The 21,763-nt window shown below is 50.5% G+C and overlaps 1 protein-coding gene across 2 annotated transcripts in view; it reads left to right on the top strand.

The window, feature by feature from the left end:
* Positions 1-21,763, top strand: part of LOC138489188 (sterol 26-hydroxylase, mitochondrial-like) — a 359,720-nt gene that overhangs the window by 280,004 nt on the left and 57,953 nt on the right. For both annotated transcript variants that reach the window (XM_069616853.1, XM_069616852.1), the window contains exons 4-5: positions 7,150-7,347; positions 7,774-7,937. In XM_069616853.1, coding sequence (XP_069472954.1) covers positions 7,150-7,347; positions 7,774-7,937 — 362 coding nt within the window. The remainder of the gene's footprint in view (positions 1-7,149; positions 7,348-7,773; positions 7,938-21,763) is intronic.

Here is a 21,763-nt window from a genome sequence, read left to right as displayed (position 1 = left end):
GTATGGTAAGTCATGGCACAGAGAGAGGGGATGCAAGTAGAGCGGGTAAAGAGACCTGTAAAGTGCTAGGGGTGTCTAAAAAGATAGTCCGGTTACTAACTTAGAGGGGTGAGGACAATAGACGAGCAGTGGCAGAGCCAGGGATTGGGGGGCAAGAGGGGCAGAGGGGGTTGGTCGCCCCTCCCTTGTCCCCTCCCCCTGGTGCCCAGTGCACACCCAGCCTCCTGCTGGTGCCCCATTATCCACTCCACCCCCCCAACACTCCCCGGGACCAAAAGCTGACTCCGCTAATGCAGACAAGGCGACAGACTAGTGCCTTTTAAATAGTGCTATCGTGGGATATGGTGGGATGGGGAAAACTGAAGTGCATCAGGGGGTTGGTGGGGTGTTCTCCCCAGTCCTCTTCCCAAAGGTAAAAATTAATGTGGATGCAAAACACAATGGGCCTCATTACGAGTAGCCCGGTAAAAGCGGGTTCATTACCGGCATGCCGGTAAGAGCGGGTCTGTGCTCGTATGAACCCGCCAATAGCGGGTGATTACGGGTGCGCGAGCACGTGCGAACCCCCATGCCGGTAATGGTAATACCGGCATGCCGCTAAATGCCCTCCAACCCCCCGATAGCGTCATCACGGGACCCGCCGATACCGGCACCGCCTCAGAGCAACCCCTAAATACCGTCCCGGTAATACCACCATGCTAATACCGGGTTCGCAAAACCGGACCCGGAAATTACGTCATTGCGCAGGAATGGGAAATGGGCCGGCGGCCATCATTAAAAACACAATCCATTGCCATCCTCCCTAACCACCAGTCTTTTTGTGTCGTACTGTGTTGGAAAACCCTGAGGATGTCCAAGGCCACCCGGAAGACGACCACCCGGCAGCGGAAGAAGCGTTTTTCAGACGCTGAGCTCAATATGTTTGCTGACACTCTGGCTGCACATGCAGCCATAATGAAAAGCAATGATATGAAGCGAGAAGCCCAGATGAGGAGAAAGAAAATCTGGCAGGAGGTTGCCCGGAAGGTGTCAGCCGTGGGGATCACCCCACGCACCATGCGTGACTGCCGCAAGAGGTAGGACGACCTCCGCTTGAGGGTGCGAAACATCCTATCGAGCAACAGGGGGGTGGCCATGGAGGCAGGTGGGGGTCCACATTCACCTGCTAAGATGATGCCCTGGGAGGAGACTGCCAGCACTTTTATTGATCCTGAGTCAATAGAGGGATTCAGAGAGATGGAGATGGGTGCGGCATCATCCACAGAAAGAGGGGAGTGACCCTGCACATCCCTGTAGGGAAAAACATGACTTAGCACTAGTGACATGGATGTGAGACTAGGCAAGGCAATGCATGTCCCTACACCCACATCAACATATCCAAGTCAAGATTGCGGCCCAAACCCTGCCACACAGAAATGCATGCTGAGTGCCAATCCCATAACCTACACACGGGCAACATACCTGGACCATGCCCATGTAACCCAACACACAAACCCCATATCAACGGCATGCCACCTGCCATGCAGTGAATGCTAACATGCCCCCGCTGAATACCCTGCGTGACACACCTGTAAGACATGAATGCATGATCAAATGAATAATTAACAGCACCATCGTATGCCTCTGCCATGCCACACCATCACTGATGCCCTGCATCTCTTCTACCCCCCAGGCACCGATGAGGAAGAACCAACCCAGGAGAACACTGCAAGGGCATCCACCTCACACCCTAAGAAGAGGGCTACCACCACCACCACCACTACCTCCTCTGGAGGCAAGCAGGCTACAGCCACTGCCAGTGTGCCTGTGCGAGCTGGGACACAGCCAGCAACACCTGCTGCCAGTGTGCCTGACACACTACTGACCCAGCAGGCCACACCCACACCTGTTGAAGGGGAGTCCCTGGAAGTACCCGCCTCCACTGGGGAAGAACTTGATGCCAGTGTGGAGCCTGAGGGAGACACATAGGTGACATGCCTGGCCACCCCGAGCCCCGTGCCCACCCCCTCACTCCAACACCTGCAGTCACCCACCTGCAGTGAAGCTCATCCTTGCCTCCGTGACTGTGACCTACCCACCTCTGAGGAGTACAGTCCCGAAAATACCATCCACGTGACTGCACAACCCACCACTCCAGCCCCCTCCAAAACCCTAGAGACACGATTGTCGACGGTGGAGGCCCGACAGGAGGCCATGTTAGACCTACTCCGCCAGTACATAGTGGACGGGGAGGAAACCAGGCGGGGTATTGCCACAGCAATTGCGGGGACCACAGCGGCCATTGCAGCCAACACAGCTGCTGTTAATGCATCGGCTCGGCTAATGAGGGACTGCCTGGCGGCGGTGACACAGGTGCTGACTTCAATGCTGCTCCATATGCAGCGGCCACAGCTTGCAGGAGGTGTGGAACCTGCCAGCGACTCATCTACTACCTCCACACCAGCTTCATCTGTCCCCACCAGCCCAGTGCGCCAGACACGTAGGAGTGCAAGGCACACTGAAATGCCGCCTCCGGACAAGAAGTCCCGGAAGTAGTGTGGGCGGACAATGGGAGTGCGACACAAGGTTGGGGGTGAAGGGGTGCATCTTGTGGAGTCTATTGGGGGTATTGGTGTTGGTTGGGGGTTTGGAGTTTGTTGGGGGGGGGTTTGGAGTTTGTTGGGGGGTCTGGGAGTTTGTTGGGGGGGTCTGGGAGTTTGTTGGGGGTGGTTAGGGAGGGGGGAGTGGGCACATTTTTGCTGTTGTAAATAATACACACGTTGTGATAAGAAAAATCCATGGCTGGACATTATTTTTGTGTGCATCCATTTAATATGTTACGGTGTTCAGGGCCCAACTCCCAACATTCCCTGTGTGCATGTCCACATTGGCCCAGTGTCTGACTGACACATGTCTTTCATAGTCCATGTGGGTCAGGAGTATTCGTGAATCTGTGCTTGGCATACTGCATGGCCATCCCATGCATCATGTACTAGCAGGGGGGCTACTTCACCTCCGTCTCCATCCTCATCCTCCTCACCCGGGGCATGCATGTCAATGTCAGGTGGCAGTGGTACATTTCTCCGGACACACATGTTGTGCAGCATGACACAGGCCATGGTGATCTTTGCCACCTTCTCAGGCCTATATAGGAGTGCCCCACCAGACCTGCTTAGGCAGCGGAAACGCACCTTCAACAGGCCAAATATCTGCTCTATCACAACACGGGTGCGGGTGTGCACACAAATGTACTCCTCTTCATGGCTGTTCTGCGGGTTCCGCACAGGGGTAAGTTGCCACGGCCTCAAGGGATATCCTCCGTCACCTGCAAGCAAATACAAATAGGTGTGTGTCACTATGAGCTGGCACCTTCAGGAAGCACAGTCATGGCGGCAGCTATTTGGTGTGGACATGCACATGTCCCTGTACGTATGCAAAATTGTCACCTAGATGCATTCTAAACTGTTATGAGGTGTGGTAGTTTGGATGGCGTTCAATAGATGATGCAGGGTGTAATCATGCATGCTGAGGCGGATGTACTATGGTAGTACAACAATGTTTAGCCTCCCATTCAAGCAGTTAGTTCTATGCATGGTCACACTAGCCACATTGGCCCAGTTGCCATCCTGTACAGTCATGCATTGCTTGCCATCACAATGGTGGCCTGGTTGTGCCTCTTACTTGTTGTCATCGATATGAATTATGTGTTTAATGTGTGCCAGTGATGTGTCATGTTCCGTTTGTGAGGTTCAGGTCTGGAGTGTTTAGCTCTGCATGCATTCTCCAATCACCGACAATTGCCACCCAGGTGGGGTATGCATCCCCCCACCCCTTTCCCAACCAGGTGGAGTATGCATCCCTACACATCAGTACCCCAGAGCACTGCCATGGCCCAGTTGTGCAACTCACCAAGCAGCCAGGCATGTGGTCCAGCATGTAGCTCCATGTGACGGGGTAGGGTGGAGTTGCGCAGTACCATGGCATCATGTGTTGATCCAGGATATCGGGCGCAGCAATGTGTGATGATCTTGCTGGAGTCACATGCCATCTGCACATTGATGGAGTGGTATTGCTTGCGATTGCGGTACACCGCCTCTATGGCATGGGGGACTACCAATTCAACAAGGGTGCAGTCCAGGGCACCAATACAATTGGGCACGCCTGCCAGTGCATGGAAGCCTACTTTGGTGTCGGCTATCTCCTGGCCAGTCCGTGGTAGGGATATGTGGGTGCTTGCTGGATGCCCTCCTGAAGCACGCACTTGGTTCAACATGCGTGAAAAAAGTGGTTGTGAAATGCCATGCAGCTGCCCCACTGTGTGTTGATAGGTGCCTCTGGCCAGGAAGTGGAGCACGGACAGCACCTTTAGTAGCAGGGGGATAGCAGTGCGTATTTCTATGAGGCTGCCTATGTCGTTGTGTATCATGTCCACTATGGTTGTGATGGTGTCCCGGTCCAACCGGTACAGGGTGTGGATCTGCGTAGGGGTTAGATTAAATGGACTGGGTCTGATGCGAGGGATTGGCGGCTGCCTAACTGGCTGCACTGGTGGTATTTGCTGGGCCTGTCTCACCCTCCTCCTCCTCCTGCATCTCCTCTTTGCTGCCTGTTGTTGCTGCTGTAGTTGTTGTAGTTGGTGTTGTTGCTGTAGTTGTAGCAGTATTGGCATGTCCTCCAGCGCCATGATTGCAACAGCTAGTGGTGGCATTTTTTTATGTTGGAAGGGGTGTGGCGTGTGTGTGTGCTCATTTTATACTGGCCCAGCCTCCATTGCCCCCACCTGTGGGGATTGTGTGCACCTGTGGCAGTTGGCTTGTTTCCTGATTGCTGTTTGCGGGTGGTCCGCGATGCCTGTATGGCCGGCATCGTGCAGGCCATGATTACAGGCTTTGTGATGCCGGTATTTGCATGTCCGCGTGGGTTGGGATGTCCCCCTATTACCGGCATGCCGGTATTTGCTCCCCGAAGGGGCGCGTGTACGCGCCCATGCTGCTATTAGCAGCACCGTTATTTAGGGTGCCGCTAATACCGGGTTGCCGGGTCAGAATACACCAGAGCGGTAAACGATGCCGGTATTACCATACCGGAATCGTTTTTGCCTTACCGCCAACCTTGTAATGAGGCCCAATGTCTTAGAAACCATTTAAATATGTCACCACTGGTAAGTGTAACTAAAGATGAAAAAAAAACAGAAGGGGGGGATTCATGTTTTCATGCATCATCACCTCAGCAGTCAGTTGGACCTGATACCATGTGGCCACCTCAGTGAAAGTGAAATGTATGTGTCTCTTAAATCTCCATAACATAACAATGCGCACAAGTCCCGCTCTGCTGTCGTACTCTGGAGAGGCGTAGCCCAACGGTGGTGCTGATTACAGACAATTGGATGTCACTTGGTGTGGGTCATCTGTCATATTTTTCACGTCTCTGCGGCCTTTATATTTTTCCGAGAGCCTGAAGATATGAAGGCTTCCATGGTGAAGGTTGATGGGCTGGGCAGAGCAGGTGGCGGACGGGCAGAAAGGGAAGGCAGTAGAAGCAGAGAAGAGATGACTGGATAAGTGGTGGACATTGAAAGGACAAGGAACACAGTGAAACCATGCAGCTCAATACAAGAATGCTCTGACCTATCTGAAGTAAATGTTGACCTGCCTCTGGATTCACTGGGCTCCATTGAAAATGTATCGCTCCAGGCATTCAGAGTCTTTAACATCTGTCAACCCCAGTCATGCCCCGAACCTCACGCCCTGTGGTTTAGCACATCTCTTGCCTATGACTAATCAGGTTGTTCTTTGATTGTGGGAATCAAACCAGTGTCCAAAGCTGGAAATATGAAATGCAGATACGTTACAATCGGCAACCCCGAAAAGAACTTCTTGGCGATTGCTGAAAATAGATGGTCCTTGAATGTACCTGGGAGGAGCAGAGAGGAATAGGGGGTGGGGGGGAGGTAGAGTGCCACAAGTTAAGACTGATCCATTGAGGACCCATGGAAAATGCACTGTCCTCATTTCATATGAGAGTTTAGCAAATTCATTGATGTTAAATGATTACATTAAATGATAATGTCCTCATATTTCTTGGAACTCTTTCAAAACCAAAATCAAACAATACAAAAATAATTTAAAGCCAAATGTGCATCTATTTCCCTCATCACCAATGCCAGTATGTCCTCCATAATAGCGCAGAGGTCCTCCACTAGGCCACAAGAAATGTGTTTTATTATTTTCCCTGTGAATGTTCCCCCAATAATCTATATCCCTGAAGTGCTTAAGTTCGCAAATAATTCACAGCAGCAATCTTTCTTGTCTTGATTCTCATCCCAATGCCTCCTGCCCAGACACACTGATCACACATCAACGTCAAACCATCACATCCCCCAAATGACCCTTCTTCAGAAGGGGCAGCACTGGTGGAAGTGGGCGGGAGCTTTTGGCAGCAGTGCTCCACTACTTTTTTAATTAGGTTTTACTGTTCCTATAATTGTGCATCGGAGGGGGTGTGTTGATGGGGTTTGTGGGGAGCCGGGACAGGCCAGCAGTGAACATAGTTCCACTACTTCTTTTCATACACTTTGACCTCTGGGACAGTGGTGATTTTGATACCTAGATCTACCATGGGTTTCTTCCTTGTCCTTAAAATTGTTCATGCTTTATGCCCAATGTGTTTTAATGTTTCTGTGATGAAAACAAATGAGAGAAACAAAGGTTTTATCATTTGTGTCCCTGTTATGACAGGGTTTTAGGTATTCATACTTAAAAAGGATACGCTGTCAAGTTGTAGGTAATGTTCAGTTGCTTTATTCAGGTACACCAGTTCAATCAGATATAATCGGGTCCATTAGGAGATGGGAAGTACTATCATAGGAACCCACTGGCTCCCCCACCCAGACTCGCATATCTCAACTGCCTGGGGTGGAACTCTATTCAGACCTAAACATTCCCGGCTACTAGCAAACATTCCACACACGACACCACTCCATGCATACCTCATCCAAGCAGGGGAATGCAACAGGAATGAAAGCCAATCACAACGGTCGCTTTGCATTGTGTCTCTACATTAAGTTTCCAAATTTGGTGTGTTTGCTATTCACCCCCTATACGCCCCTTTTCTCCCTAGTAAACGATGAATAAAAGAGTAAACTAGATAACCCAGCCATTGTGTTCCCAGGTATCTGCACTGTCCTGTTTGAGGCCCGCCTTGGCTGCATGGAGAAAGAGATTACACCCGAAACTCAAACTTTTATCAACTCTATCGGCCTGATGTTCACGAATTCGGTCTACGTTGAGGTTCTGCCGAAATGGACGAAGGGAATTCTGCCGTACTACAAGAACTATCTGGCGGCTTGGGACAGTATCTTCAATTACGGTAAAAGGAATACATCAAGATGCCTGTGTCTTGGGGGATTTATCAGTCTAACAATGTGGTAAGATGAAAACCTCAAAATGGTGGCTCGTGAGGAGTGGATGGACCGCGTAAAACAGTTGACATTAGGATGCAATTTGTGTTTGGTGACTATAAAGGTTTGGTGTTTGGAATTTCTCAGTTCAGGGCATCATGATACTGAATTCCATGCAGGTGGCACCTCGATTTTAGAGCCGGATATTCTCATTAGTCACGGAGGTTGCCGGGATATCGGACACCATAGAATGTTCCCTTTCCTTCACAAAACATTATTTACAAGATAAAGCCACATCAAGCATAAATGGTTGTGCGGCAAATAGACGCCGTTGGCAGACGGGGGTGGGTGTCACTCCATAATGTGATAGTAACATTGAAATTTGGTCTCCCTAGGAAAGAAGTTGATCAATAAGAAGATGGAGGCCATTCAGGAGCGGCTGGATAGCGGGAAGGAGGTGCAGGGGGAATACCTCACCTACTTGCTGTCTAGTGGGGCACTCAGCATCGACGAGGTGTGTGGCAGTATGGGAGAACTGCTACAGGCAGGTGTGGATACGGTAGGTTCAGCCCCGTCCCACATCAAAACACCTCTCTCCTAGGAATGGAATGTTGGTGTTCGATTAGACCATGTGAATGAGATTTTGGGAGAGCGGCAATGAAATCGCCTCCGTTCTGCAGGATCTTATCAATGTCATTCTGATATACGGTACAGATTCTCCATCTTCCTGTACTCTTTGAAGAGTCTTGTGTGTTATTAACATGTTTCCAGTTCCAACCAGATCCGGCCTTTTGTTAAATGTGGACCAGCCAGTAAGGTCTTTAATTCCCACCACTTTTTTAAACCTTTGAAACAGATCTTATGAACCTCCACAATTCCCCACCCCAAAAACCTCTGCACTCTCTTGGTTTCAACAAAATGCATGCCTCCTTCTAAAGAGATTACTCATTTCTGAAAGGTATCTATTGCTCTGTCCACTATGGGAAGGGGAGCAACATATATTGCGCCACAGATGGTGCACAGATAACGAATGCAAATGGTCCATTGTATCAAACAAGGCAGCAAAAGGGCAAATAATTAATTAGCGAAATAAATCAGAACTTTGAGTTCATATGGTATGACTATATTGATTGCATTCATTGCATTCAGAATAAGAGATGGATTACATTTATGTACTGGTACATACAGTATTTGAATAATTACAAATAATTTTGAATCTAGTCTATAGCAGCGTGGACCGTAATGTTAATTCTTTAGCTTAATGTCCTAATCCACTGTTGCTTCTGGGACTCTCCCCACTCTTTTGTGAGCGAAAGTGGACAGGACAGAGGAGTGGTGAGGTGGGGTGTGACTTGAGTGGTCAGAGGGGGCCGAGGGGATGAAATATGAAACTGCCTGATTTCTGGTAATTTAAGTATATGTTTTTAAACCCTACCCATGTAATCTCTCCCTTTTCTTTGGTGATGGATGTTTTTCCAAATGGATCTTCGGAAAGCCCTCTGCCCCTTTGCCTTGCTACTTTATTTCCTACTGCCCAGAAACAAACTACAAAATAAAAATAAATTGATTTAGTTGGACAGTTCAAGAGACTATTGAGTCCAGGAGCCATTTAAGCTAAACTTTGCCCGTCCAAAAAATGGTTTTAGCACAATGTTGCTACTTCTGTAATAGAGAATGGAGCCACACTCTGATTCATTTTTGCCCTCGTGCAAACATTTCAGGAATTTGTAAGGCAAGACAACCAGACAATAAAAAAACACTCCTCTGGTGAAAAAGGCGTGGTGCATCGCTTTGCAAGGAAAATAAGATGTATTTTGTATTCAAAAAAGGTGTCAGAAGGTCCCATAGAACCAAACTGACACAGAGCTCTCTATTAGTTTAATGCAAGTACGAGATTTTTAAGGAAATAAATCATCACTCATGACGTGAACAATACAGTGTTATCCCTGACCCTCACTGGCTAACGCCTATGTAATACTACCAGTGCCCTATAGTCCCTTGACCCATTGACCACATCCCAATCTACCCCTACACTCTTAACACTTGGTCCCCCTATTCCGTCACTTTGGTTCCCTGCTGCTGGATTGGCGAGTTTTTCTGGAATGTTACCCGACCCATCGTCCTAGTCACATGGTGTGCACCTGGTCATTCGCATGAGCTCAGTGGACAGCCCTGAGGTCAAATTGGCCCTTTGAAATATAGTGCGCTCCTCTTGATACCAGACACACAGGCGCCCCAGCCATGCCGCCCCGGTCCAGACAAGATGGGTTGGCATTAGCTCGTGCTCTTCGTATCACAAATCACGAGATGTTCTGCTCCTCACTCCCCCCTCTTATCAGTTAACCACATGCGGTACACCACCTTGCTCTGTCAAGGACCACATTAATTGGCCCCATTCTTATGGATTTATGCACTCTATTTCCCAGCCGCCTGGCAGTTCAAATAGGACGGCCATTGTCCCGGGGGGTGCTTGTGCCCTAAATCTAAAACCAAGCATGTTTGCAGCTCGAGACCTCTAACCTGGCTCCCATGGAATTGTCCTTCGTGAAGAGCACAGCCCTACCCTCGCTCTGCTGTTCACATTCCATTATGGTTCCACAGGCTTACAGCTGGATACAATTGAACAATTCCACTATTCTCAGATTCACTCTTGGAGCTTGGGAAAGGGAAACGTATTTGAACTCTTCATTATGCCATGCAGGTACACCTCCAACAGGGAATGCAAAATGCTTGGCCTCACTTCCAATATGGCGATACTTCATTATTTCCTGCACCCTAGCCCTGTGTTTGCATCATCATCATTAAACATTATATTTCAATACTGCTACACAATATCACCCATGCCCTATACCTGGGCGGACGTATGCCTCTATAACCACTTCAGGAATACATCTGTTGCTCTCAGCTGCACTCCCCATCCCTCTACCGCCGCCCACCTTCACTTTCTCGTGTGCTAATATTAATCTGAATTGTTTGGCCGTGTATGGGAGCTGTACGTGCATCCCAACCATATTCAAAATGGCCCAAAACCTGTTTGCTCCATTGCTTGTTAGCTAAGCATCAAAACTGATGCTAAGTGGATTTGCTCAGATGTTAGACTTTTGAAAATGGTTGATATGGCCCCAGGTTTCTGGGACTACTACGCCCAAATGATTGTAGGGTATATTGCTGCAAAAGCAAGATCATAAACCAGGAACTGACAGACATCGCTCTGCCACCAGGCAGTACGATTTTATAGAAGGCCTAGTTATTGCATCTCCCTCAGGGTTTGCATAATGTGAGAGATTTTACCATTCGTACTGGGAGGTACAGGCAACTGTGGTGCTTAATTGGACGCAACCCAAGTTAATGTTCCCAGTTGACGCAAGGGCCATGAATGCAGGCTAAGGGGAACAAGGCTGCAGGACTCAGTGAAATCGTGACAAGCATTTGCTTTCTGGAAAAGTGCCTTAACAACATGAGGGCCCCAGAGAGTGTGTGAGATGATGAAGCAGAAGACCAGGAACGGGGGAACCTATGTGGAAGAAATGCTCATTTGATTGCGGACCGACTCACGCATCCGTGCTATCACGAACAGCGACACCTTTCTTGACCTATGTTTCCAGGACTATGTTGCAGTACTTTTTCCAGATCAGCAGCCCACCTCAATAAAAGTCAAGTGTAAAAAGATGTTGGGGACCACAGAAGAGGATGCTTTAAATCAGGCATGGAAGGGGTCCTGCTCCCAACTTATTGTTGCAAGACTGTCCTCCCTGTGCAGTTGATTGCAATTTCTGATGCAAATGCTACCTTTCCAGTGTGGGCATCATTGCTGAAGTGTCCTGCACGAGCATGCTACTAGTGACCTATGCATGACCAATGCTCTCTAGGTGAGTCACTACAGTCCTGGCAAGAACAAAAAGCAGTGTGGCCCAGGCGTGCATGCGTTACAGTTGATTTCTCCAGCATGGGGTCTGGCATGGATTCACATGCTCATGAATATTCCCCGTCGTCAGGCTGGGAATCCTCGGGAAAGAAAAAATCAGTTTCAGTTTCGTTTCTGAACTGTCTTTCTACTAGTAACTAGTAACCAATCACTGGTCTCTGGGTCATAGTGCCCCCAGCCAATGACTGCCCTCTACCTAAGCCCCTCCTCTGGCAGCCATCTTCAGATTTTTGCTGCACGTTCAAGTGTTGGGAGTCCTCGTGCTATAGCTCTCGAGCTTTTACTGCGTTTTGCGATTTTTCAAAGAGTTTAACCTCATTTTTTCGGTCAATCGAGCCTCAAGCGCCACCGTTTCTACTTCCGATCAACGGGGACCCATTTTGGAATTTTCTACGCCCCTCAAGGGCAAAGTTTTCATTGAGTTTTCGCTTCTTGGAGGATTCCGGAAGATCTTTGAGGCCTACCCCGCGTGGACATGGCCCAGGACTAAGGAAACACGACGCCCGGATCCAAGCTGTTCAGGAGCTGCCCTGGATGCGGACTACAGAATGTCTTCAAGGAGGATGAGCATTCTCGATGCCTCTACTGCCTTCACGAAGACAAAACGCACGTGGAGAAGGACTCTTGGTTTTGCAAGAACATGTCCGAATGGACTATGAAGGATCGTCGTATCCGACTCACCAACTGGCTGGAAGGGAAGAGCCCAGCAGCAGGTGTGAAGAAGTCCGAGCAGTCTTCTAAAACCTTATGAGAGCACCCCGGTGACGGGGGCCCAACAAAAGGCCAAGCCCCTTGAGTCCGCGGGCACCTGGAGCGCCAATCGGTCAGGCAGCTCGGCTGCCAGGCAGGGCGCATTATCACAGACGCCATCAACCACGAGCCAATGCTCTGGCTCGGGGAAGAGGAAATCGGAGAACCCGGTAAAGCTTCGAGAGAAGTCCCGGTCAATCCTGATGGAGACAGCCGAGTGGGAGCGAGGCAGTGACCCTCCCCCCAAGGTGAAGGCCTAAGGCACGCCCAAAGTCGCAAAGGCCCTGATTCACCCGCTAAGGCCTCGATCGAGGGAGTTGTGGCGGCCCTGACGAAGCCTGCAGAGGCTACCCCAGTGGAGGCGACCTCGGGGCCTAGAGTTTCCCTGCCACCGCAGAGGGAATCCTCTTTTCAGCCCATCGATAAGACCCCCGTGAAACCCCAGGCGGAAAAAGAGGGGGGCCCTGTGGCCATTACAGACACAGATACCATCTCTGAAGAGGAGCTGGCTGGCGTCGCAAAGATCCTGAACAAGAAGTTCGAGGAGGTCCGGTCCTTCGGGAAGGATCCCGACGAGGCAGACGAAGAAAGCAACGGCGGTGCCGACGAGGAGCCGCGAGCCGTGGAGGGGACGGTGGATCCTACTCTCCAACCGTCTATCATGGCAGAGTCTGGACCGACGAGAAGCCCTCCAAGCAAGAGGAGGAGAACTCACCCCCCCTTCCAGCCTTCATCTCCTTCCCCTGTTCCGAGGGATGAGACGGGAATGGAGATGGCGACGACGGGGACGGATGACGACGGTGGTGATGACGGAATGGACCTTGCATCACCACCCACTCGGGCCTCCCCGCCCGACGAAATAGGCTCCTTCCAGGCCATGATCGCCAGGGCATCCGAGCTCTTCCAGCTCTGCCCCGAAGAAAAGAAGGAAGGTTTCCTCTACCAACGGTGTGAGGCCAAGAGGAAGACGGTCCTCTCAGTTCCATTTCTAGACAACATATGGGACGAGGGTCTGACGCTCCTGAAGAACCCTTCCACGGCTCCTGCTAAGAGGGACCGGTACGCGGCCCCCATGTGCCTTAGGGCACAGCCGTCCCCGTTATCTTGTCTGCGGCGACGACGATTAAAGCTGCCAACGCCCTCGCGATTGTGGCACGCTACGACAGGGAACTGTGGTTTAAGATCGCTCCCCTGCTGGACTTCCTCCGGGATGACAAGAGGGCTGAGGCCCTGGAGATCCTACAGGAAGTTGAGGTGGCTTCTGACCACGCCATTACGGTGGCCACGGTCATTGCTGACACCGGTTTTCGACAGATGGGCAACAGCGTTTGCCTTCGTCGCCGCAGTTGGCTCAAGGCAACCGGTTTCCACCAGGACGTTCAGACCAGGGTTCTGGACATGCCCTTTGACGGGAACAACCTGTTTGGCAAGACAGTGGACGAGTCAATGGAGGCCATCAAAGCAGATACAGAAACGGCACGGGCCTTGGGTGTTCTTCAACAGCGACAGCCGTCCTTTCGGAAATCCGGAGGCAAGCAAGGTGCCTCCAAAGGATTCGGCGGCGGCTCCTTGTCATACCACCAGGCGGCCCGCTCCTCGTCGCAGGAAGCCTACAGAGGACGCAGCAAGACAGGAGGGTCTCGTCATCATCGCCAAGGAAGCCAAGACGGCAAGGCCGCGGCCAAGCAGGACTGAACCTGCCGTAGCGTCGGGCCCCCACCTGAGCACCCCGGTGGGAGGTCGGCTGGCGAAATTCATCAGCGTGTGGGTTCCATCTCCACCAACCGCTGGGTGCTGGATGCCCTGGCCCGCGGTCACACTCTGGAATTTCTAAGGAAGTGTCCCCGTATTCCACCTGTGGCCAGGAAAGAAAACCACATCCCTCAACTGCTATTGGACGTATGTACGGGCTATGCTAAACAAAGAGAGCCGTCGAACTCGTCCCAAAGAGGCTCTGGGGCTCCAGAGTGTACTTGCGATACTTCCTCGTAAGGAAAAAGAGCCATCCTGGACCTTTGTCGTCCAAACAAGTACATCAAGTTACAGAGGTTCCGGATGGTCACCCTCCAGCACGTGCTGGGACAGCTAGAGGAAGGCGACTTCCTTTCATCACTGGACTTGGAGGATGCCTACTTTCACATCCCCATTCTAAAGGACATCAAAAGTTCCTGCGATACGTGGTCCAAGGGCGGCACTATCAGTTCAAGGCCCTTCCCTTCGGATTGAAGTCAACACCCAGGGTGTTCACCAAGTGCCTGGCACCAGTGGTGGCACGGCTGCACCTGCAGGGGATCCACATCTACCCCTATCTAGACGATTGGCTCATCTGAGCAAAGTCAAGAGAACTCGCCATCGTTCACACAGCGAAGACCGTTCAACTGCTCACGGATCTGGGATTCTCTATCAACTTTGCGAAATCCCACTTGGTACCGTCGCAAGTCGCCCTGTTCCTGGGAGCCAGGCTACACACAGTGGCAGGATTGCCTTCTCCATCGGAGGAAAGGACGAAGGTCATCCTGGGCAAGGTTCAACGGCTGTCGACCTTGGACGTGGCCAGGGTGAGGTCCATCAAGTCCCTGCTCGGCACGATGTCCTCGTGCATCTACCTCGTATGCCTGTGCAGGCTTCGGAGGCGTCCACTGCAGGAGTTCCTCGACGCCCATTGGATGCAAGCGGCAGGCAGCTTCGAAGACAGTTGAGTGAGATCCTGACCCAGGCACATCAGGAAACGGTGATGACGGACGCCCCCCTGGAGGAATGGGGAGCGCACACCGGAGATCTCCATGCAAGAGGCCTTCAATGTCCTGGAGCTCCGGGCCGTGTTCTGGGCCCTCAGGTCGTTCCTTCTGTCCCTCAATGGCAAGGTGATAAGGATCTTCACCGACAACACCACCACAATGTTCTACATCCGGAAGCAGGGAGGCACCAGATCCCCAGCCCTATCCAAGGAAGCCCAGGATCTGTGGCACTGGGCCGTCGCCCAAGGGATGTTTCTGGTACCCTTCCATCTGGCAGGAATAAAGAACCATCGACTCACTCAGCAGGGAGCTGCGCTCGTGCCACGAGTGGGAACTGCGGCAGGATCAAGTGGATCTCCTATTCCGACGATGGGGCAATCCACAGATCGACTTATTCGTGACGGCGACGAACGCCAAGTGCCGGAGGTTCGCCAGCAGGTTTCCCCAGCCGGGGAGCATGGGCGATGCCTTCTCATTCCCCTGGGATGGCCTGTTCCTGTGGGCGTTCCCACTGTTGCCGTTGCTGCCGCGACTCATCAACCAACTCAGACAGTCCTGGTGCAGGATGATTCTCGTCGCACCGGCGTGGCCGAGGCAGATCTGGTTCCCGGAACTTCTGGACATGTCAGCGTCCCCCCCAGTCAAACTGCTGACGGACACGGATCTTCTCATCAGAGAAGGATGCGCCATCCTCCATCATGACCCAGTGTCGCTGAACTTGAAGGCCTGGCTCGTGCAGCACTAGTTTGGAGGGTATGATATGCCGGCGGACTGCAAGGAGGTGCTTGCAAAGGCCAGGGCGTCCTCGACCCTCAAGTGCTATCGACACAAATGGAAGAGGTTCTCTGTCTTGTGCCGTGCACAGAAGATTAACCCTCTGCGGATTACGGCCCCTCAAGTGCTGCTGTACCTACTGTCGCTGGCCAAGGCGGGGCTATCTCATGCCTCCATCAAAATCCATTTAGCAGCGATTTCCCACTACACCAGAACTTCGGGGAGATCATCTCTGTAGTCCCATCGCCTTGTGAAGGAGTTCATGAAACGACTGTTCCGGTCATTCCCGCCGGTGAAGGCTCCGCCCCGACGTGGGAGCTCAACGTGGTGCTGAGCAGGCTCATGGGACCGCCGTTCGAGCCGCTGCATTCGGCATAGTTGAAATGCCTATCGTGGAAGACATCGTTTCTTGTGCCTATCACCTCCGCACGACAAGTGGGAGAGATCCAGGTCCTCTCCTGTAAACCTCGATACCTGACATTCCACGAGATGAGGGTAGTGCTGAGGACGCACCCCTCCTTCATGCCCAAGGTGCCGTCGGACTTCCATCTCAACGAGCCCTTGGTGTTACCTGTTTTCTTCCCGTCACCTTCGTCGCCGGCCAAGAGGACTTTGCACTCGCTGGATGTGGTTAAAGCGCTGAAGTTCTACGTGGACCGCACGAAGACCCTTCGGAAGACCCTTCGGAAGACATCACAGCTATTTGTGAACTTTGGACCTGTGAACCAAGGGAAGCCCTCTCAAAGGCTTCCATTTCCAGATGGCTCTCTGGCTGCATGATGCACTGTCACCGGTTGGCAAACAGACCGTTGCCCGGCCGTCCGAGAGCCCATTCAACCAGAGCGATCGCTGCTACCACGGCGTTCCTGTCTGGTGTGCCCTTGCTGGACATCTGCAGGGCTGCTACGTGGAGGTCGACGCACACCTTCATGAGATTCTACTGCGTCGACCGGGATTCCAGGGAGGAGTCCAGAGTCGGCCAGGCAGTGCTGCGCAACCTGTTCACCTCAAGGTGGGCCTGGTGAGGAGGTAAGAGATGCTTAATGTTAAGTTGATGAAATGCTCAATGTTGAGCCTTGCCTGCTCCCGTGGTTGTGCATGTGTGTACTGCTATGTATTCTTGTATTCATGAGCATGTGAATCCATGCCAGACCCCATACTGGAGAAGGAACAAGTTACTTACCTGTAACTGTTGTTCTCTAGCATGGGTCTGGCATGGATTCACATGCGAACCCTCCCTCCTACCCCTCTCGGGCTCTTCTCTTGGTCCTACTGCCACTTTACGTGCTGACAAATCTGAAGATGGCTGCCAGAGGAGGGGCTTAGGTAGAGGGCAGTCATTGGCTGGGGGCAGTATGGCCCAGAGACCAGTGATTGGTTATTAGGGGAAAGACAGTTCAGAAACGAAACTGAAACTGATATTTTCTTTACTGAGGATTCCCAGCCTGACGACAGGGGATATTCATGAGCATGTGAATCCATGCCAGACCCATGCTGGAGAACAATAGTTACAGGTAAGTAACGTGTTCCTTTCTTAGCATTCGCCTAGAAAGTGCCCAATCAGAGTGGCTTTTGGGTGCTGCTGAGGGGATAGTCCTAGACCAGAGGATCTCTTTTTCCACCACAAATCTAGAGACGCTGATCTTCTGAAAATTAACCACAACTTGATGCCCAAAAAACTATACCTCCCACTCATCCTCTTGCGTGGCAAAGAGGCCAGCAGCCATGGTGATAATGCTTTGTAGTGGTCATACATTATTTCTCATAATAAGAACTTTACTGCTTGACGTCATTTCAACGAACATGTGATTTCAAGTAAACTGCATAAACCAAAAATATGCCCCTACCGGCATGCCGTCATTACCGGTTTTCCATGTGTATTCAAACTGTATTGTGGGTGCACGTGTTTTAATTGTATGTGCATCCCCTTCCCCAAAATGTCTTCGTGCTGATATTTGTTCTACGGCTTTGGTATAATTTTGTTGTTGGCCGTTCTGTCGGACTGGACTTCTTCTCCTGATCCTCCCGACGGGAGGACTTCCACTCTTTCTACACATTTGTGGCCTCGCTCCTCGGGTCACCTGACTTTCTTCCAGCATATATGTGCTGAGAGTCAAGACCAAGCCTGATTTGCATATGGTCTTTCCCCTTCTGTAATGGCTTGGCAGGCAAAGAAAGATGGTCTGGAGGGTTGCCCAGAGCAATGCCAGAGGTTAAGATTCATTCCAAACCTTCCAGCCACCACCTCTTTGTTTTTGCTGGAGAGTCAAGACCTTGTAGCGGGCACACCTGGCAAGCCCATTTGTGTTTGTCCGTGTCACAGCCGGTGTCTGAATGGCTTACACTTTACCTCCATCACGAAGCGCCTCTTACTCCAGAACAGCCCATTGTGCTCTTGCGCCTGATACAATGGATCGGCCCTGGGCTTGGAAGCAAGACCAAGTGGCATCTTGGCTTGCCTCCTACCTCGGTAGGTCACCCCTTTATGGGCTTCTGTGCAATGCCCGCTCTATGGTGCGCCACAAGCTAGATATTTATGGCTTGCTTTCTACTCAAGATCCCAACTTGCTCTGTGTCACGGAAACGTGGCTGTCCGAGTCGTCAGCTCCTGAACTCAAGCAGGCCATCCCAGTGTCATTCTCGATTGTTCTAGTCGATCGGAACGCCACCCACCTGGCGCAGGGGATGGCACTGATTTTTAAGTCACCTTTTAAATGGCTTGTTAATCCATGCGTGCACTCCTTAAAAATGGAGCCATTGTTAGTCCGGCTCGCCCTCTCGCCGAACATGACAATCTATGTTTTGGTTATTTACCGGCCCCCTACCTACGACCCTTCTTTTCCAGTTACTTTTGTAGACTTGGTAGCTGCGTTGCAGTTCAAATACCCCCGCCTCTTGATATTTGGAGATATTAATCTTCACGTGGACAACCCGACCGATGCCCACACGAACAACCTATTCCGCACTATGGTCGATCTTCATTTAAATCAGCTCTGTTCGAGCCCTATGCAGGTACTGAACGACACGTTGGATCTTCTTTTTGCGGAAGCTGGAAGTCTGGTAGTGCATCCACTCCTCCCAGTGGAGTGGACCGATCACTACTTGGATCCTTTTTATTGTCTTATCCCTGTGATCTCTGGTAATCAGAGACCTTGATATTTTACTTCTCGGGTGTAGAATCGTGTCAACTCCAGCACGCTATTAGCTGGTATAGAGGAGCACTATACACTTGCCATGGCCCTGCCGCATGCAGACCGCCTTGAATCTTTGCAGTCCGCCTTTGGCATTGGTGCAGACACCTTAGCACCGGAAAGAAAGCAGAGTAAAGCCAACTAGGTTATCTGCATCGCGGTTTACACTGCTTCTAGGCACTCTTAAATTACAGTACCAGCAGGCCGAGCCCCAGTGGCGTCAGCGTAATGCAAAGGGGACAGAGTGACCCTGAAGTTGGCTCATCTTCACTATCATAAAGCCATCAGGGAGGCCCATACCGGCTATCTTTCTAACCGCGTTATGGAAGCAAAAAATCAACCCAAGGAACTGTTTGCCATTGTATTGGAGCTGTCAGGCCCAGTGGCTGTGGGTCAAACTATTTCAGCCTCTCAAGATTTATTTGACTCGCTCTCACATTTCTTCAGTGTTAAAATAACCAAGAACCAGGACTCTATTGCCTCCGCCGTCCCAGACCGTTCCACCTTTTTGCCTCATGAGGTGGGGGGGGACTGCGGTAGGCACCACTTTTCTTGATTTCCTTCTCAAATTGTCTCATCAATGAGGTCCTCCTCCCACTTGCACCCCATCCCGCTTTAAGTGATTAAAAACTTTCCTTGACAATCAAATGCAGGTGCTTTCTCTCCCCCCTTTTGTTTATGCACCATCCCATTTGACCTGTGGAGTCTCCCAGTGGTCTGCAATCGCCCCCTTGCTTTTCAATATCTACGTTCTTTCGCTTGCCAAACGTTTTTGTTTGCATGGGTGTCAGTTTTACACATATGCGACTGACGCACAGCTGATCTTGAGAATGAGAATTGACCGGGGGCAGGACCTCCTGGCTTCAAGACTGAGAAGCTGCCTAGATGACAGAGGCAGCTGAATGAATTCCAACTGGCTCAGCCTCAATGCGGGAAAGACCGAGTTCATGGTTCTTGGTTGGTCAGCAGCAGCTCAGGCAAAGTAGACTGCCGACGACTGGCCTCCCTCACTCAGCCCTTTGTCGGTCCCGGTGTCAGTTGTTAAGAACTTGGAGAATAAGGCGACATCCTCCCTCTTGGCATAACCGCAAGTCGCCGCCAGGTGCAGTTTGGGTCATCTTAAACTGAAGATCTTGAGAAAAATCAGTCCGTTTATTCCCATAAATCTGTGTAGTCTTGTCTCATCGACCATCGCAGGGACCCTAGACTAATGCAACTCCACACTGCTTTTCTAGCCTAAATTCCTGATTCAGCGCCTGCAGCTACTCCCCAGTTCTGCAGCACGCTTTGCCACCAGTTTCCTCAGATTCTCTCATGTATCGCCTGTGCTCCAAAGCCTCCACTGGCTTCCCGTGGATGCGAGAATCAAATGGAAATCCTTGTGTATTGTCCATCGGGCGTACTATGGGGAAGGCTCCCTTTACCTTCGAGAAAAATGCGCTACGTATAATCCCTCTAGGAACTTAGGCTCAGCCAATTCTCTATTGCTGATGGTCGTACGTTTAGAGTCCCTATCGGGAGGAGAGCCTCGTCAGTGGCCGCCTCCCAGTTGGGGAACTCGCTGCCTCTCTAAGCTATGGGCAACTGCAGCTCACTTTGCTTTTAGAAATGCTCTAAAACGTTCCTATTCAACTATATTACCATGCACCTTATTACACGTCATTAAACTACTGTGATCCTCTCCTCTCGGGGGAGCAGGTTTCCCAGCTCCAAGATACCTCTGGTCGTAGCTGCGGCTTACAAATGCGGAAATAGTGCACGCTCATTCATATGGCCTTGCCATAGGCATCACTGACGGCCATGTTATTTTTGGAAAGTCAAGATAATGTGAGACAGTTGCCACGCAAGGTATTCAAAGTTTGTAGTGATGTAATGGTGTAACCACATGAATACGTGTTCATACATGAAACTAGGCATTTTATACACGTTTAACTTATTTTCATTAGAATGCAGCTTTTTCTGTTTTCCATATTCAGTTTCATGGTCTATTCAAGATTGGTGTTGTCAGCACTTCTCTGGGCATTCGTTTGGATGCACCTTTGAACGGCTTTGGCCATATAGACTGCACTGTGGACTTCAGGTGGTGTTTTATTTGAAGGGCAGGACACCCTTCTGCAGTTCGAAATGTCTGATAAATGAAAAGCATGTGTAACTATCTTTTTCTGGGTCTACAGTCCTCAAGGTCCATCAACCGAATCTTCTGGTGGAGCCCGACACTGCCAAGTGGGAGAAAACAAAGGTTTATAGTGCTCACGTCGAAAAAATAGCATCGAATACAAAACGTCGAATGCAAAAGCATACACAACCTATATTTTACATGTAAAAGTGCAATTCCATCGAAACCAGTCCATCAACAATATAGTACAAAGTAGGATTTCCATGCTTTTTTTTGCAACTTTACAAAGTTACATGGCGCTGTCCAGAGCTGAAACTTCAGCACTGCCCAGCTCCTTGTACCGTTTTAAAGTTTTTCTGTATATTGGCCCACCCCCCCAAATCTAGCCCTAACCATAATGTAACCCTTAATCTAACCCTACCCCCAACCCTAACTCTAATGTAACCCTAGCCCCAACCCTAACATAACCCTAAGCTAACCCTAACCCTAGCCCTAACCCTAATGTAACCCTTAAGCTAACCGTAGCCCCAACCCTAACCCTAATGTAACCCTTAATCTAACCATAACCCCAATCCTAACCCTAAACTAAGCCTAGCCCCAACCCTAACGTAACTCTAGCCCCAACCCTAACCCTTACTCTAATGTAACCTCTAATCTAACCCTAGCCCCAACCCTAACCCTAACACAACCCTAACCCTAATCTAACCCCTAATCATAACTTTACATTTCGATGGAACCATCAAATGTTTTTTTTCAACGAAATGGCCATTCTATGGAATGGTATTTCAATGAAAAAAATGAGATGGTTTGATGTTAGATGCATTGTCATTCGATGGAATGACTGGATACCAAAACAAAGTCAGTCAGGGTGGGATTCTGGGAAAGAGTGAG

Source organism: Ambystoma mexicanum, chromosome 9 (genome assembly GCF_040938575.1).
Source record: "Ambystoma mexicanum isolate Mex_15411 chromosome 9, UKY_AmexF1_1, whole genome shotgun sequence".
Lineage (NCBI taxonomy): Eukaryota > Metazoa > Chordata > Amphibia > Caudata > Ambystomatidae > Ambystoma > Ambystoma mexicanum.
This window is presented reverse-complemented; position numbering and strand designations above follow the sequence as displayed.